This window comes from Anopheles stephensi, chromosome 2 (assembly GCF_013141755.1).
Source record: "Anopheles stephensi strain Indian chromosome 2, UCI_ANSTEP_V1.0, whole genome shotgun sequence".
In the NCBI taxonomy this organism is placed as follows: Eukaryota; Metazoa; Arthropoda; class Insecta; order Diptera; family Culicidae; genus Anopheles; species Anopheles stephensi.
This window is the reverse complement of record NC_050202.1, coordinates 3,791,446-3,807,347: the sequence shown is the minus strand read 5'-3', so window position 1 is coordinate 3,807,347 and position 15,902 is coordinate 3,791,446. Positions and strand designations below refer to the sequence as shown.

General features: G+C 45.3%; 1 protein-coding gene across 5 annotated transcripts in view; it reads right to left on the bottom strand.

Moving 5' to 3' along the window:
* LOC118504792 (protein O-mannosyl-transferase TMTC1-like) overlaps positions 1 to 15,902 on the bottom strand; it is a 108,786-nt gene that overhangs the window by 54,291 nt on the left and 38,593 nt on the right. For all 5 annotated transcript variants that reach the window (XM_036039770.1, XM_036039767.1, XM_036039766.1 and 2 more), the window contains exon 2: positions 4,091 to 5,211. In XM_036039770.1, the coding sequence (XP_035895663.1) occupies positions 4,091 to 4,854 (764 nt within the window). In that variant the 5' untranslated portion in view covers positions 4,855 to 5,211. The remainder of the gene's footprint in view (positions 1 to 4,090; positions 5,212 to 15,902) is intronic.

Sequence of the window (15,902 nt, the reverse complement as noted above, 5' to 3'; positions counted from 1 at the left end):
AACAAAACGGTACGCTGATACTCCGGGTACTTCGGGTACAGGTTTTAGGATAAGGCGAAAGCCATCCTGGATGGTTCATGTGAACAAGCTCCGAAATGGCTCCAGTTTGACACGGATGTTTCTATTAATGATCTGTCTTGTTCCTGCTAGGCTTACACCGAGTCCGAGGTCTTATCGTTTTCCACCTGCCAATGGGGTGGGAGAGCATCTTTTCGTCCGGAGAAAAGGGACACTGCGATGGAGCTTTTATTGACCGGAGCAAAACTCATAATCCAATTAGTCTCCTGAAACTAATCCTTTCCCTCGGGTACTTATAAACCGGTGAAGAGGTTAGGGTAAGGCATCTGTAGCAAGCGTGTGAGTGAATGTGCCTGATGATGTTTGTGGCTCGGTTGATGTGACTTCACTCACATATTTGAGGAATTTAAAAAAAATAGCGTTTGTCTCTAGGATTTTAATTGGAGAACTTCTTCACGAATCGATATAGATTAAGATCGATAATAAAAGGTTCGATGGCTGGATGGAGGAATGATGATGTGGTGGAAGAAGCTGTGACTAAACAAATGCCAAGAAATTATTTTTGGTTTAGAAAATTTTGAGTGTGATAGAAAATACCTCTTGACTAGTGTACCTTTGAAAAAGTTAGTAATTAAAGAATTTGCCACGGTGACTAGACCAGCAATGTCTGCCTTTTGTTAGTGATATTTCGAAATTATAAGAAACCAACATTGAAAAATCCTGAGAAGAGTTTTAAAATTCTCATTTCTGTTTTTTTAAGTTTAAGATTAAATTAGAAGGTCCAATTTTGCAGGTAACTGTTCTGAAATAGTAGCTCCAGATACACATTTTTCCAAGCAAGCTTAACGGCCTCTTTGTACGAAGATTACAGTGTTTTATTCATCTGAACCATCAAATCTGAGATAACCTTTAAAGGTAAACCCTCTTATTTGACATTTATCAACGAGTCTTCTTCACATCAACGGTAGCAAATTGGATATTTTTCTTAAATTAAACCTAGATTATTCTTCGCCTTAAGCATCTCAAAATAATCCTGCTCTCTACTTAAAACCGGACCATATTCGATTTCGTGTGTAGCTAAATATGGACTTCTTTCACCCGCTGTGGGTGCGCCTTACCGTCTAAGTACACGTGCTTCCCCATTCGCTCGGATCTGACGCTGGATGCGCCTTACGGACTAAGCACACGTGCTTCCCCAGGATGGCATAAAGTGTGCATACGAGGATGTGAGATTTATGGTAAATATTGCGTTACCATTGCTCGAATTTCTCATTTTCCTTCCCTTTCCGCTTATGCTGATGTACGTGAACTTCCCTTCGGTACAATCGACCAACCAACCAACCAAGACGAGTAGCAAGAAAAATAAAACACGAGCATCGAAAAGAACCGTCCCGCCGTGCATGATGCGGCAAGAAATTCCATACTCGGGTCAGATGGATGGAACGTGTCCCTGCAGGCGTCTACCGTTCGGGTGAAAAACACTGGGCGCGCTAGGTGAAACGATCCCCCCTCTTCCTCCAACCCGAACAGGATGTCAGGAGCTACGTGCAGAATCTTCTCGCAAACAATGCCCATTCCAGCGGCCGAAACAAAACGGAAGGCGATCGCATGGTTGGTTCTGCTTGGTTGGGTGCAAAACTGCATATGACGGCATACATACCAGACCACATCGCATCACCTTTCGCTCGATATGATGCCCAGCACCGGTGCCGACACCAGCGCCAGGAGATTGAAATTGTAGTCAAAATGTGAAAAAATTGCTTACCCTTGCAGTCCGGTCGTGGGTAGTCCACAACTTCCTTCCTGCATCAAGCACACCCCAGCCGGGCACCACACTTACCAAGATCGCAATCAGATCAAATCAAATCGAATCGTGACGTTGTCGACTGCGTTGCCTTATCCGCCGAATGGAAATAGGGAGGGGCAGAGAAAGGGCATCCAGCAAGACTGGTATGAATGTTGGCAGGAAATTGTGCAACCTCATCATATCCATCCATCTCGAGCAGTGGTGGGTGCCTCACATACCGGAAACAAACTCCAACTCTTCCATACACACACACACACACACACACACACACACACACACACACACACACACACACACACACACACCCATAGACCCGGCACGCAGCATGAGTCGGAGAGTCTGGGCGGTCAAATGGCTCATAAAAATGTTTACTTATTTGTCAAGGATATTTGCAACGACCAGAAGCATGTTTTATGATTGGTTCAAGTGCAATCAAAGCCACATACTCGACAACCCCGGTTCGCACGGCGTGTGGCTTCGGGTGAGGCTGTGTGAGATTGTGGATTCGCACGAGCAGAAGCAAGCAACATCTGAGAGAACCGATGCCAAGCTTAAGACGGAAAACTGGAAGAGCTTTTTCCTGTACACATCATCAACCGTCTTGCATTTTGATTTCACACCCCTTTAACAATCCAAAAGAAGATTGATTCGTGTGCTTGGAGAGGGAAAGTATGTTGAAAAGTGCCAGCGATACTTGAATTGATTCTTCAATTTTAAATACCACCAGGTTTAGGAGTTTGTACTGAGAACGAAAGGAGACGGGTTGGTGTTTGTTGAAATTCTTTAACCGTATCGTATTAAATCCTAGGAAAAAGGGTGCCGTAACCAGGATATACCGCCTTTTGGCCCCGTTTCCCGATTTAATGCACTAACACTAATACATCAAGTTCAAAAGGAGTTAGTATTGATGTGTTAGTTCTTGCTTGAATGATCTAACGAAGATTGATATAATGATAGTACAAGCTTTTCTTTACCTCTGGAGGTCTTGATCGAGCATTGCCTGCATTATTTAGGAAGGGATTCGATGTCTCGTTTGGTAGTTCCGTGTGAACACCGACGCCACTGCTGCTTAGTTCATTATTTTTTAAGTTTTTCAGTCATTTCGGTTTGAAGTCTTGGAGTTTGTGGTGCATTGACCAGCTTTCACTCATATTTACTTGGCCCATTTTCCAAGCGCAACAGGAAGTATGAAATTAACTAATTAAAGTGATGTCCGGAGTAATTTCTTCTTAGACTATGAGAGGCTGTCTCAGGCTGTCGTGGAGAACTTAAAATGCTCATTAGTAGGTTTATTTTGAAAGCTAATTCAAAGACTTCTACCAGAACTTTGTCTCATTACAAATATGCCTTTGCTCTAAAAATATATCTGATTAACCTATCTGGATTTAGAATTCAAAATAATGCCTCAGCACTGCAATTCTAATAGAGGTCCTATCAATCATCTCTATTAAAGCATGTCTTCTCTTAACAAAAGAGTCAAAGTTCAACGAGCACAGGACCTATAACAAGGCTTAAAAATTATTTTCTTCCACATGGGAGTGCATTCTTCCCATATAAATTAGTAGCTTGCTTCAAAAAGAACTTATTAAATTTCATCTGCAGGGCACTGTTTTTCTTTAAGCGAATGATTTCTTAACCTTTCAATAAATACATCCCACCTAACTCTTAACTTAAAGTGCCCCAAAAAACAGAGCAGTCGAGTCCCCGAGTGTCGTGCAAACTTTTGATAAATGAAGCCACCGACCAGAGGTCAAACAATTACCCAAAACCCTTCTCCAAAATGTGTCCGGGCCGCAAACGCCACGCAAAACCCTTCCTTGAGGTCGAGGAAATTATTTTAAACCACTCAAGACAGTCTCTGCCAGCGCCAAGGGCAGGGAAAATTATTTGATCTTTCCTTTCGCACGGATCTGTTTTTTTGTCCCCGATCCGTGGCTTTTCGGGAGAGAGGCGAAGAGGATGTTCTACGGGTTAGCATTATCGCCATATAACCTAAGATCGTTTTTGTCGGTCCCTCTTGCTCTCTTTCTCTCTCGATTCCATTTTCACTCATATGACTATGTACATGAAAAATATCAAGGTCTTTTGCGGCTGGTATTTTTTTTCCTTCTTCGTCTTCATTCTACACCGCTGGGATCGGAAAACTTGAAACTTGCTGTTTCCCAAACCCGGCCCACGAACTCAGTTGGGTGCGTTCGGCTGTGGAGCGAGTTGTACAGCCGGCGGTGTACACCGGGTCGTGCGAAAATAATTAATCAAACTTACCGAAACGTCAGCGTGGTCAGCGGACGGTATGATTTATGGCTGCTTAGGTCGGCCATCGGCGTGCCCCAGAAGTCGTTGCGGAACACCTGCGCCACCGGACCGTGCCCGAGCACGTCCTTGTTGAGCGTGATCGCCGGTATGTCGTCGTGCACAAAGTCCCCCTGGATGCCGTTCAGATAGCACAGGGCCGCAATTAGCCCGACGGCCAGGTACATGCACCAGCCCTGCTCCGGCACGCTCCGTCGCTGGGCCTGGCTGCATTCCGGGGCTGCCCCGTTCGCACAACAGCCCCCGTCCGTCGATGGTTTGTGATGCTGATGAGGCGGATGGTGTGCGGGGTGTGAGTGAGACTGTGGCGGGGGGTGATTATTATTAAGAGCATCTTCTAGCTGTGCTGCTTTTTCTGAGGCACTCAACGGCGACGGTGATGACGCCGGCGACGATTTCAAAATGGATGATATCGAGCAGCACCGTTGGCACGGAAAGGACGATGAAGCGGAGGAGGCGAAGCGGAATGATGGCGAGGAGGGTGTGGAGGAGGTCGCCATGCAGGACAGACAAAGGGAGCTGATCATGTTCTGGGAGGACGATGAGGATGCTAATGTTGTCGAGTGGAATGTCCCCGTGGGCGAAGGATGCTGTTGGTGCAAGGGCGTATGATGATGATGATGATGATGATGATGGTGATGAGGGGACTGATGATGGGGTTGGTGACGAGTAGCCGGTTGCACCGGATTGTACACGATCGTCACGCGACGCTTCATGCTTTTTTTTCCCCGGGAGCTACGCGAACTTCCACACGGTTTTCCCCGCTAACTTCACGCGCGCACACTCACAAACCCTTGTGGTTCACTCGAGCGATTTCTTGCACCGCGTTGGACAATTTTTTCTCATCTTCGGGCCGCGCAACACAAATGCTACCACTCAAACCCACTCACAAACACACACACACACGCACTAGGAAAATGAAAGCGCAAAGCGCCTCGAAACAGCTCGATATTGCCTCTTATCGAGAAATTCGGAATTTCACACAATTTCGCCCTCTAATTTCCTTCGCAACTTCGCACAACACTCGCTCCACTGGACACTAATTTCACACAGATGCACTTCAAAGCAGCACCCTGCAAGTAAAGAGACAGAGAGAAAGGAATAGCGTTAAAGAAAGAAAAAAAAACCCAACCCAACCGCTTCAAAGCGTGTACATCGGTGCAGAAGTTTTAGGGCGCGTCCTGGCTGGAGTGCTCTCAAGATGCAATCTTCTCCTTCCGATGGATGGAAGGCCAACGCGAAAAGAAAAAAAAACCCACCAGGCGAAACCGAAAGCAAAGACGGAAATGGACCGGTGGCTACCAAAGTGCAGCACTGGCTCGGGTCTTATCGTACGGTGCTATTTCCGGTCCTGATTTCTTGCGGCCCTCGGTCTCAGCGTTTCCGGTCCGGTGCGTCTTCCGGTGCGATCCTTCCGGAAGGATGGCCGTTTCCGCTTGGTTCGATCGGGCACAGACCGGGTATCACATTCATCATTAATGCCGTACCGGGGAGAGGTGTCCTAGACCATTTTCCGGGGGGGAGGGGTCCTTTGGGAGTTTTCGGTTCCGGACTTTGACGGAAGGATCGTTACGGTTCCGGTGGAGGTGGACAGCGATGCCAGGGATTGGGAATTGGGAAGACAAAATCTTTCCGCTTTGGGTTGCGTTTTTTCCTCTTTTCTTTTGTTTCGTTTGTTTCCATTTTAGACGCTATTACTTCTAATGCACATTGGGTGAGTTTAACGAATATGTGGCCAGGTAAATGGATGGTTTTGATTTACAATTTTTTTTTAACGATTTTCTTTGAACATCTCTCAAGAAATTGAATAAAGTTTGAAGCATTTTTTTAAAAAACCGTCATTAAGGTGAATGTAAATTTTTTGAGAAAATGATGACAATTTGTAAAAAATTAAAATAAAAAAAAATCATTTTTTTGTTAGAAAGTTCTAAAAAAATAAACCTGCTTCTAATTTATATGATTCAAAGCACCAAATTCTCATACATTCAATTCAAGATAAAAATAAAACTTCTCAAGTTGTTTGCCGTAAAAAGCCCATTGTGCTCAAGAAAACGTTCCCGTACGTATCGCTCTCGGTTCGTTGCTTTTCATCTCAAAACACACGCACGTACACATTCGTACGCACTCGCACAAAGCATAAGACACACACACGCACACTGAAGATGGAAAGAAGGCGACGAAAAAGAGATTTTCCCACTGCCCATCGGCCCCGTTCGGATACAGTGAAATCCCCAGCGGAATTCATCGGTGGTTGGTTTTCTCATTTTATGGCTTCGTTAGTTTCATCCCAACCGGTCAGATTGCCGCTCCCGCATCACATCGCAAGCCGTCCCGGCTGTCTAACGCTCTGTAAGATACAAAGAAAGGAAGGAAGGAAAAAACAAACAATTCTATTAGTACATGCGGACACACACACACAAGCACGTTAATACGAATGATAAAACTGAGCAGCGGAAAAGCTCACGAACGAGCAGGTTGAAAAGGAGAAAGCAAATGAATTCCCGAACCCATCGCAACCGAGAAGATGAGCCGGTTTTATGCTTTCAGTTTTGCCGGAAGAGTGTTTTGATTTATTCACGCGCTTGCTACGCGATTCCACGCAGACAAACACACACAGAGACACAGTCACACACCCTCACTGGCTCGCAGATAAGTTTAAACCACTAAGCAGACACATGCTCGACGTTTGGGGCTTCTTCCCGGTTCAAGCGCATAAGGATTTGGGCAATATTTGTTCCACGGAAGCGGAAGCAGATCGCTTTAAACGGTCCTGGTCGGTTGAGAGTATGAATATTCGTTTTGCTCCAGAAAACATCTGTTCTGTTTCTTTTTGTTTGCGTTTTGCCCTCGCCCTTTTCGATGTGTGGAAGTAAATGAAAAAATAAATACTTTATTTCATTAGCACACGACTCGGTCGGTGCAGGGCCATTTTCCGAACTCGCACAGATTGGGTTCAGCTGTTTATGTCACTGGCCAACAGCAACAACAGCGACGAACGCCCCTTAACAGCCTCGGCGAGAGCGTCGTGAAGGCCTGCCAGATTGTTGTAATAAAACATGGTATTAGTTTTCTTGCCTGTCCGTTTCCACGCAGGTGTGCCTGCTCCCCTGGAAAACGGAGCGTGCAAAATCTTACAAGGCCGGAAAGTGGCAGATTTTCTTGTACGCTCTCTCCGTGCTGCTTCCGTTGCTTATTTTAACCGTTGATAAATAAATGATAAAATAACACAGTTGGCTGGGCTTGCTGGGCACGGTTGGGAAGTTCGTGAAAATGGTAATTTGATGCGTAGAATGTTTTCCCCCTCTCCACGGTTGGTGATGGCACGCTGCACGAGAACAATAGTGCGGTGTTTTGATTGTTTTGCTGGTGGTTTTTTGGATGGTGCTGCTGTTGCCACTGCGTCTCGAGACAACAGATATGAGATTACTAGCAGATTGTGGTCGTTCCATCATCTACTTCAAGTGAGGCAATCGGGCAACTCGAAGCAAACAATCAAATTATAACACTATGAGCTGAGCGATTCATTCCAAGAGTTAGGAGATTCGGTTTGATTGTTTATTGTTTAGTTGGGTACATTTGATAGAAGCAAGTTAATGTTCGTGATGATTTGATCAGTTCAACAGTCGATGAATAAGATGTTGAATAAACTGGTTTACTGGTTTTAAACGCAGTGTGTACTTTCTTCTTGATGTTGATGAAGATCTTAAATAAATAATGTCTAATTGAAACCTCCATCCAACACCCAACAATAGCTCAAAGCTCCTTACAGCCTCCTAGGCTAAGTTCATCTTCTTCTCTTCCTTGGCACTATAACCTCAAAAGGTCATTTCTGTTTTTCTGTGACTCGTAGCCTGTCCTGGCTACATGGGAACTGTCCTGGGAGGCGGGCTGGATGGGATTTTATCTCCGGTCCTGCTGTGTGACTGTGAACTTCGGTGCCTAAAAATTTATCGTGAACTGCTTATTCAACGTATATCAGATGAGATTCTTCATACAGCTTATGATCTTGATTGCCTAACTCATAGAACCGAGAATTCCCCTGAATCTAGTGCTCAAAACAATTTTATCAAGCCTTCTGCAAAAGTTAAGTGCGTTGAGTTGTTGAGATTTTCAGTGGCCAAGATACTAGCAGTTCCGTTCCCCAAAGGGTTGGAGCGGATATCGATTGCTTTCTGGACCATCTGCTCGTAATCAGGACTGACTATCCAGCTTGAAGTGTAATAAAGTGACTGTAGAGTCTTACAAAATTTGAGCTGACCTCAATGCTGAAGCTTTAGGACAAACAACTCAGAATTCAGAATCAGAAACTTTAGAATTTCAGGCAGTTTAAGGAGATGGTAAGAGAGACGGTATATCATTGTGGATATCTTAATCGGGTGTGATTGATTCTAGATATCCAATCGTTTGGCTTATTGTTTTGACATATGCTTCACCAAGACAGTATCATAAGCATCTACTGTCTGAGGAAAACCTTGATGTATATATAGCTTTTCGATAATATCGCCAGATTGTCACCCAGTAAACTGTGCCTCCGCTAAGAGATTTATGTATTCGGTAAAAAATTATTGACATTTCTTTTAAACCATCAGCTTGACTAAAATTGCCTTTAAGATAGTTTAGGTGGTCCTGATATAAACCATCTTTTACTTTTATCTACAGGCTCATGATATGAGGAACCATGATTATTTAAAGGATTATCCCAGAATTGTAAAATCCTCTGCCCGCTTCGTATAAATTACCATTTTTTTAAAGAAATGTTTTGCCTTCACCTTTAAAACTCCCAAAAACTCTACAATGTGACAAAATTCAAACGGCATTCGTTCCGTGCTTTCCAGGAAATTTTTGCAAAATAATTGGCAACTTCATAAGTAAACCGTATCAATCATTCGAACGATTGCTTATCCGCCCGAAAATGCAACGATAACATAAATAATGTATCCCAACCACCGAACCACCACCTGTCCAGCTTCCTCCCAAATAAAACACTGTTGCACCACTTGCTGGGTGGATCGCTGTGTACTGTATTACTTCGAACTGCACTTTCCCCCACTCTCTCTCTCTCTCTCTCTCTCTCTCTCTCTCTCTCTCCCCAACACCCCATTCCACCAATATAATAATCAGCCTTTGGTCGATGAATCATAATTTAAATGTCATTCCAGCTTTGGCCGCGAATTTACCCGGATCCACGCATCGTGATATGAATAAATAAATAATGGCCACAGTTTACAGCGAAAGTCAATTATTCATTCTAATGAAGTGAAGTCGTCGCCGACGCAGCGCCGCACCACTGTGCCAACACGCCGAAAATGTTAATACGATCGCACAAACATTTGCCCGGTGTTACGCAGCGGCAGGCACCCAAAATTTGCCCCCAAGCCCCCCAGTGAATGCATCTCGCCCCATCCCGAGGGTGGCGCGCTTATCAAAACGAACCGTGGGCCGTCCCATTTTCCGGTCTGTTCGGGCTGGTGTTTCGGTTTTCGCCACACAATTACTTATCTTGCGGCGTTGCGGCATTATTTGTGTGGTGCATGGGAAAAGTTCGGGGTGAATGCGCCAAATTTCCCTTGCTAGCACACCGTCGTCGTCGTCGTCATCATCATCATCATAATCGCATATCGCGGTACCCCACCTCGGCACGGGTTCTATGTTTGTGTTTGACAGTCAGCACAACCACGGCGAGTACCACAGCGAGGCGAGCGAGAAATAAGTTCTTCAATTTATTTTCAAATAACGTGATTAAGCGTCGTATAATAATAAAAGTGTGCCACTGCGCGACTGCGGAAGTCTTCCGGCCTGGCCTGTGTTTGCCAGCGACCGTACCGTGCCGGGGCCTCAAGCCGGCAAATGCTACCTCGGTCACCATTACCGACCGGCGCCGAGAAGCGGTTAAAACGGATTCGAACTCGGGCACCCCAGAAGCACCGCAGGAGTCTAATTATTTAATTAGAATTACTGCAAACGGTGAGATTCGTACCGGTGCCGAAGCGTGGTGCGCGGGTGCGAGTCCAACCGGCCGTGGATCCGTCGTGTATAATTATAATCTCGTATTAAAACCAACTGAACAGAATAATTCGCCGTCGTCATGCCGAGTCGCCGAGTGCTTGGAACATCGCGAGAGAGGGCGAGAGCGATAGAGAAAGTCCCTATGACACCATTCCAGCCGGTGAAGGACGAAGACGAATGTGCCGTCATAAAACCAGCGGTACGATTATGGAAATCATCATCGTCACAATGTGCACAGAGACACATCCGCGAGCCCTGGCAAAAAGCCCTGGCGAAAGACGTCTCACGTATGGCATCCGCGGGCCCGTTCGCTGCACACGTTCGATCGGGCTAGAGTGTCGCCGGTGTGTGTTGCTGCTGCACGATTTTTCGACCTTCCGGCAGTTTATCTGTGGGCGATTTATTATTTCGCTGCTGCTGCCGTTTCTGGGTGGTGTGACTCGCAAATGAACGCTCGCATAAATAGACCCCCACACACACACACACACACACACACGTTCGCATGACAACAAAGCCACTGAAGTCAACTTTGGGTTTGGCGTCGTCGTCAGCGAGAGTGGAAATCTCATCCACGTTTGTCGTTAGTGCGCAAGTTAGTGGTGCAGCTCGTTAATAAGCGCATATCAATGCTGGAGGACCTTGACAATCAGCAGCGAAATATAAGTCAACGCCGCGGCCCGGCCCATGTAGCGCCTGCTGTACGGTGTAGCTAATCGCCTTTGAGTGATGTGTCATTATTGATGCAATTTTCCCAGAAATTCGGTACTTCGGTGCGTGAAACGACGGTACTAATTTGCGCTGTGCATTCGTCTTTGTGTGTTTCGCTATCGAATGAATTCTACGTGGGTTCGTACAAAAGCATTTGCTTAGAACCAGTGGAGCTAATGGTGCTTGGAAAGGTGTTTGCTATGGATTGGCAATGTGGCCACGGTTGGGCAGAGGTACGAACCGTTGCACCGTGCTGTCAATTTAATGATGCTGAAATGATTCGTTATAAATGGAGAAATTTTCCTACGCACGACGGCAGCAAGCGTGTGATGTGACCTCGCAGAAAGCAAATGAAAATGGCTATAATTTTAGAACAGGTTAGCGCCTGACGGTAGGCAATCTGCTGTGTTTTAGAATGCTTCTGCGAGGGAAATTATTCTAAGCGCAATGCTATTCCATGATAATTAGTAACGATAATATAACATCTTTATGAACGAAATGATGTTATCGAACAGGGAAATTTGTATAATTGTATCACCGAATGGTAAGGATTAAATTCAAAATATTTTATAACCTTTACTTCAACATTTAACTCCCACAGTTCCCTTGTTGGTATGTGTAGCTCATGGAACTCTGGGAATAACCGAGGTGTTTTTCGTAGAAGGAATGGCTTCTTATAATGTTTGTTGAGTGTTAGTTGGGTTCTGATCTCGGAATACAAGCGTAGCAATTTTCCGGTGGTATTTCTCAAAAAAACCCTTTTGGAAGAAGGACAGACCTTGTTAATATGGAGTTTTGAGAAGAAAAATTTATTATGATTTTCTGTAAAAAAAATGTTGAAAAATTGCATTCTCTTCAGTTTTCATACGATAAGAAGTTTATTTTTTATATTTATCTAGTACTGAAAAAAGCCACCCAGAAAGTATTAAAAATTGTTGAACGTGAAAGCTGTCATATTCGAACTCCTGTACGCCTGAAGGTAGTTAATCTGCAGTACAGTCAAATATTTTTCCCATTTTTTCCGGCCAATTTTTGAACTTCAATTTCGCTTTCCATCAGCTTGCATGACACCCTGCGACAAAACCTCACAATGCACCCTGCTGGATGCGTGCTGGATGTGTTTCTATCCGGTGATTCGAAACTGTCACCGGGTGGAAAACCGGATGGCGCAACCGTATGTTAAAACCATTTCCACATTTGATGTCATCTCGCCCAAGATAATCAACGGTTCGAACAATCAACCCGTAATCTTCCATCCCACTGCCAATCATCGCTATTCCCATTTCCGCCGGATACGATCTACGATGCTACGAAGATACTTAAACCATCCAACAACAGAAAAGCGAAAAAAAAAAATATTACGACACCACATCAAATCAATTCATTGCTTCCGGGCTCCGTACCAGAGCACCGTGATGTGAAATTACTTCTTTTGCATATCAAATGAAACTGTTCTGTGTCTGCGTGAGTCTGGCAGGAGAGCGCTGCATTGCTCCCTACCCAGTTCACCACCTCGGATGTGGAGGAATGAAAAATCAGCACATAAATTTGAATAACCTTCGAGCGAAAGAGACCGGGAGAGCAGAACGAGCTCCTCCCGGTCAGAAAACCTCGGCTCGGTGTCACACATGCTACAGACCGGAGGAACAATGCGCAATATCTTGATCATGCACTCGTACACCCATTACGGCTCAAGTGCTTTTTCATCGATAAAAAAGGTATAATTTCCCGCTTCGCTCCGTGTCTCGCATATCGTGTTCCGAGTGGGGCGCATCATCACCATCATCGAGTGTGTGTGTGCATTAATGTTTATTACTTTCATTTTCATGTTTTGGTCCCATTCTTATCAGCACGATCGGGTATATCGAGTGCGGGTTCCATTATGCCGATGCCACCGACGAACCGGACACCTTACCGAGGAAATAGTAGGGGGAATGCGAGAGGGACGCTGGAAAATGTGGGCATACTTTACGGTGAGACAAATGTCGTAAAAACGTCCCACATTCAGTCGCCGGTGTCCGGGACTGTTTGTCGAAAATAAAAGTTAAAAAAGAAAGCTGCAGCGAAACTCATTTAGTGGTGTTTTCAAGTGACCTCTTCTTGCTGACGTTAGGCAGGGACAGACGGAAAAACAAGCAAAAGCATCCCCGACCCGGGATGAAGCGAACCGGAAAATGAAAGCCCTTCCGGATGGGCTTTAAAATATGCTTGCCTATCTTAAGGCGCAGATGATCATTAAATGCCTCCAAAACAAAAACCCGTCCCGAACGATCTCGGCCCGACTGATGGACACCTACCGAGAACTGTTTGCTTTTCCCGCAGTTACTTTCGCCCCACTCAGGAAAATGAATTCAATAATAAACCACCGCAACGTGCTGCCCGGGCCGGTAACGTCCGGTTTAATTTCTTTATCGTGGCCAGTAAATTTTGGCCCACCCGGGTCCTCCTTTTTGCTCGTGCTTTTTCTCGGTGCCGCCAACGCTGCCTTTGTTTTAATTTTTATGCACCACACTCCAAGCGACGAGGACCGTGCACGTCGTTTCAAGGGGTTAACTCCGGGGGAAAGTCGGTGGACGGTGGAGTGATGACAAAAACTGACAATGTGCGAACTGTCTCACGGATGATTCCCATTTTGCATAATGATCTCGTTTATGGTGGAACGTGAAACGATGCCCGAAACACGACACGACTCAGGGTGGTGGCAACGCGGCTAGAGGAGGGTTGGAGGTTTGAGGCACACCATTGAGGTAATGTTTGATGGGCGAAAAAAGGGAGCGAAACTGTACGATGCTTGCTCGGCACAAACCCAACCCCTGGGGAACTGGTGCTGGTCGTCTATGAATGATCGGACACGGTGTAATGGCGTGTAGCATACTTTCACCCCACGCTCGGGCAGCACAACAATAAGACAACAACGAGCAAAACGAGGGTAAGATATACTTCCTGGCGTGACGGAAGGCGAAGAAGATGGTGGAACCCAGTTGTCTATCGTCTCCAGTCTGCCTTGGCGAAAATCATAAATCAAATAAATTAACGACATTCACGTGCGCCATTACTTCGGCCCCATTTTCGACGCCATTGCCATAGGAGTCTTTCTCCCGCTCCATCCCGTCCCCTTTCCAGGGTCCAGGATGGAGTGTGGTTTTACGCGGTACTTTAGAACGAGCGATACTCTGCCGAGTCCACAGTAGAACAGTTTTTGGAACCGACGCCACAACCTTCGCTAACGGAAGCAACGTATCGATAGCCTGGAGCGCGGCTTTTGTACAGACAAAATTTCAACTCCAGTTACGCGCTCCGGTATCTTCCCGGGATCGGGCACGGGAATTTTCGGTTATGACACGCCACTGACCACAGCGTTGAGGGTGGTTATGTTGCGAAATGTGTGTGTGGTTGTGTTTGGTTTGAAAATTTTCCTCAGAAACCCCCGGCGAAACTGAATCGCTCTGGAAAAGGTGGTTGGTTCATGTACGGTGAAGTCCCATTAAAGCATTTTCACATACTTATGGTCACGATGGAATGTGGAAAAATTGGTGGAACACATTTTTGGGCATCCGAATGTCTGTTTTTTCTGATTTATACTAAATATAAAACATTGAATGCTCCTGTTGTAAAAAAATAATTTAATTTCGAGATTTAAAATATTTAATTTAATATTTTAGAAAAAATGTTTGAAAAATGTTTAGCTGATGGAGGCGCCTAGTGCATTGTAAATGATGGAGGGGCCTAGTGCCTCAATCAGTAAAAGTACCTTTAAAGGGGGAAATCTTTGGGTCAAAAACATCTCAGTTCATCTACCGGCGATGCTTAGGTGTGGTCGTCTAAGAGTATTTGAAAGAAGGCACAATTCTTTGTCGAAAAATTGTTCTTAAATTACCTTCACGAACTTTCGAGTAATTTCGTAAAATAATTCAACCGGATGACTATCTTGCCTAGCGTTCAAAAAGAATATTCATGTGTCTGATGCATTTTTAAGCACTCCCGGAAGCATCAATTTCAAAAGCTCCAACGCTCTATTCATAGCAATATCGGATTGATTGTATGATTACTTCGCATGATCGCTTCAACCTTAAATCAATCCTCAATTTGCCATAGCCACCAGCATGAATGCATGCTAGCCGCGATAGGTTGAACGTTGTACGGGAATCAGCCAACCGTCTCGCTAGGTATTTCTTGAAGAAGAAAAAACAACCAACCCACCCTGCCAGAACTGATAAGGACGGAGCCAGCGAGCGTCCGTGTGGGCGTCGTGAAATGAGCTCCACGTCATCTTCCATCTTCAGCACATTTATTATCGCATAAATTTTCATAATATTATACACACCCCGTACCCAGTGTCGTACGTATCGCGTGTCTCCACACCACTCCTCCCAATGTCCTCCCGGGAAGGTTGAAGAGATTCACTTTTAAGGACAAGCGGCTCGTTCAGCGAGCGAGGCCTTTGTTGTGTGTATTGTGGTATAAATAATAATAGCGCACACATTCGCCTCCTCGAAAAGCCCACTCTGCTCCACTTTATCGCAACGTATGTCATCCTTCCCTGGTTGGCTGAGGAATCGTCTTCGTCACTCCAGTGAGAACGACGACCAAAAGACACACAAACACACACACACACACAAGGCCATATGCTTAGCGCGCTTAAAACCCATCTTGAATAGGAATAAAAGAACGAATATCCAACACTTCTTCCCACTGAACTCACTGAAAGCGCCCGAGTTGGAAATGGTGTAGGCAGTAATGAAATTTTCACACCCAACCCAGCTTCCCTCCTGCATGCCTCGTGCCCCAACCCCCTATCACCCCATAATGTGATTACAAACGGATCCTCGGTTGTAGCAGCTTTCCACAACCCCAAACTAGGAAAAAACACCAGGCGCCTCCATCGAACGTACGCAAGCGCTTCCTTGAAGTCGTTTGCTTAACAAAGCAACTGCATAATTTTAACAGCATCACACACACACAATGGAAAATGCCACACAGATGAAACTGTCACTGTAGATTAAAATGATAATGCCAATGCCAATCGAGTGGATGATTTTCGGTTTCCATT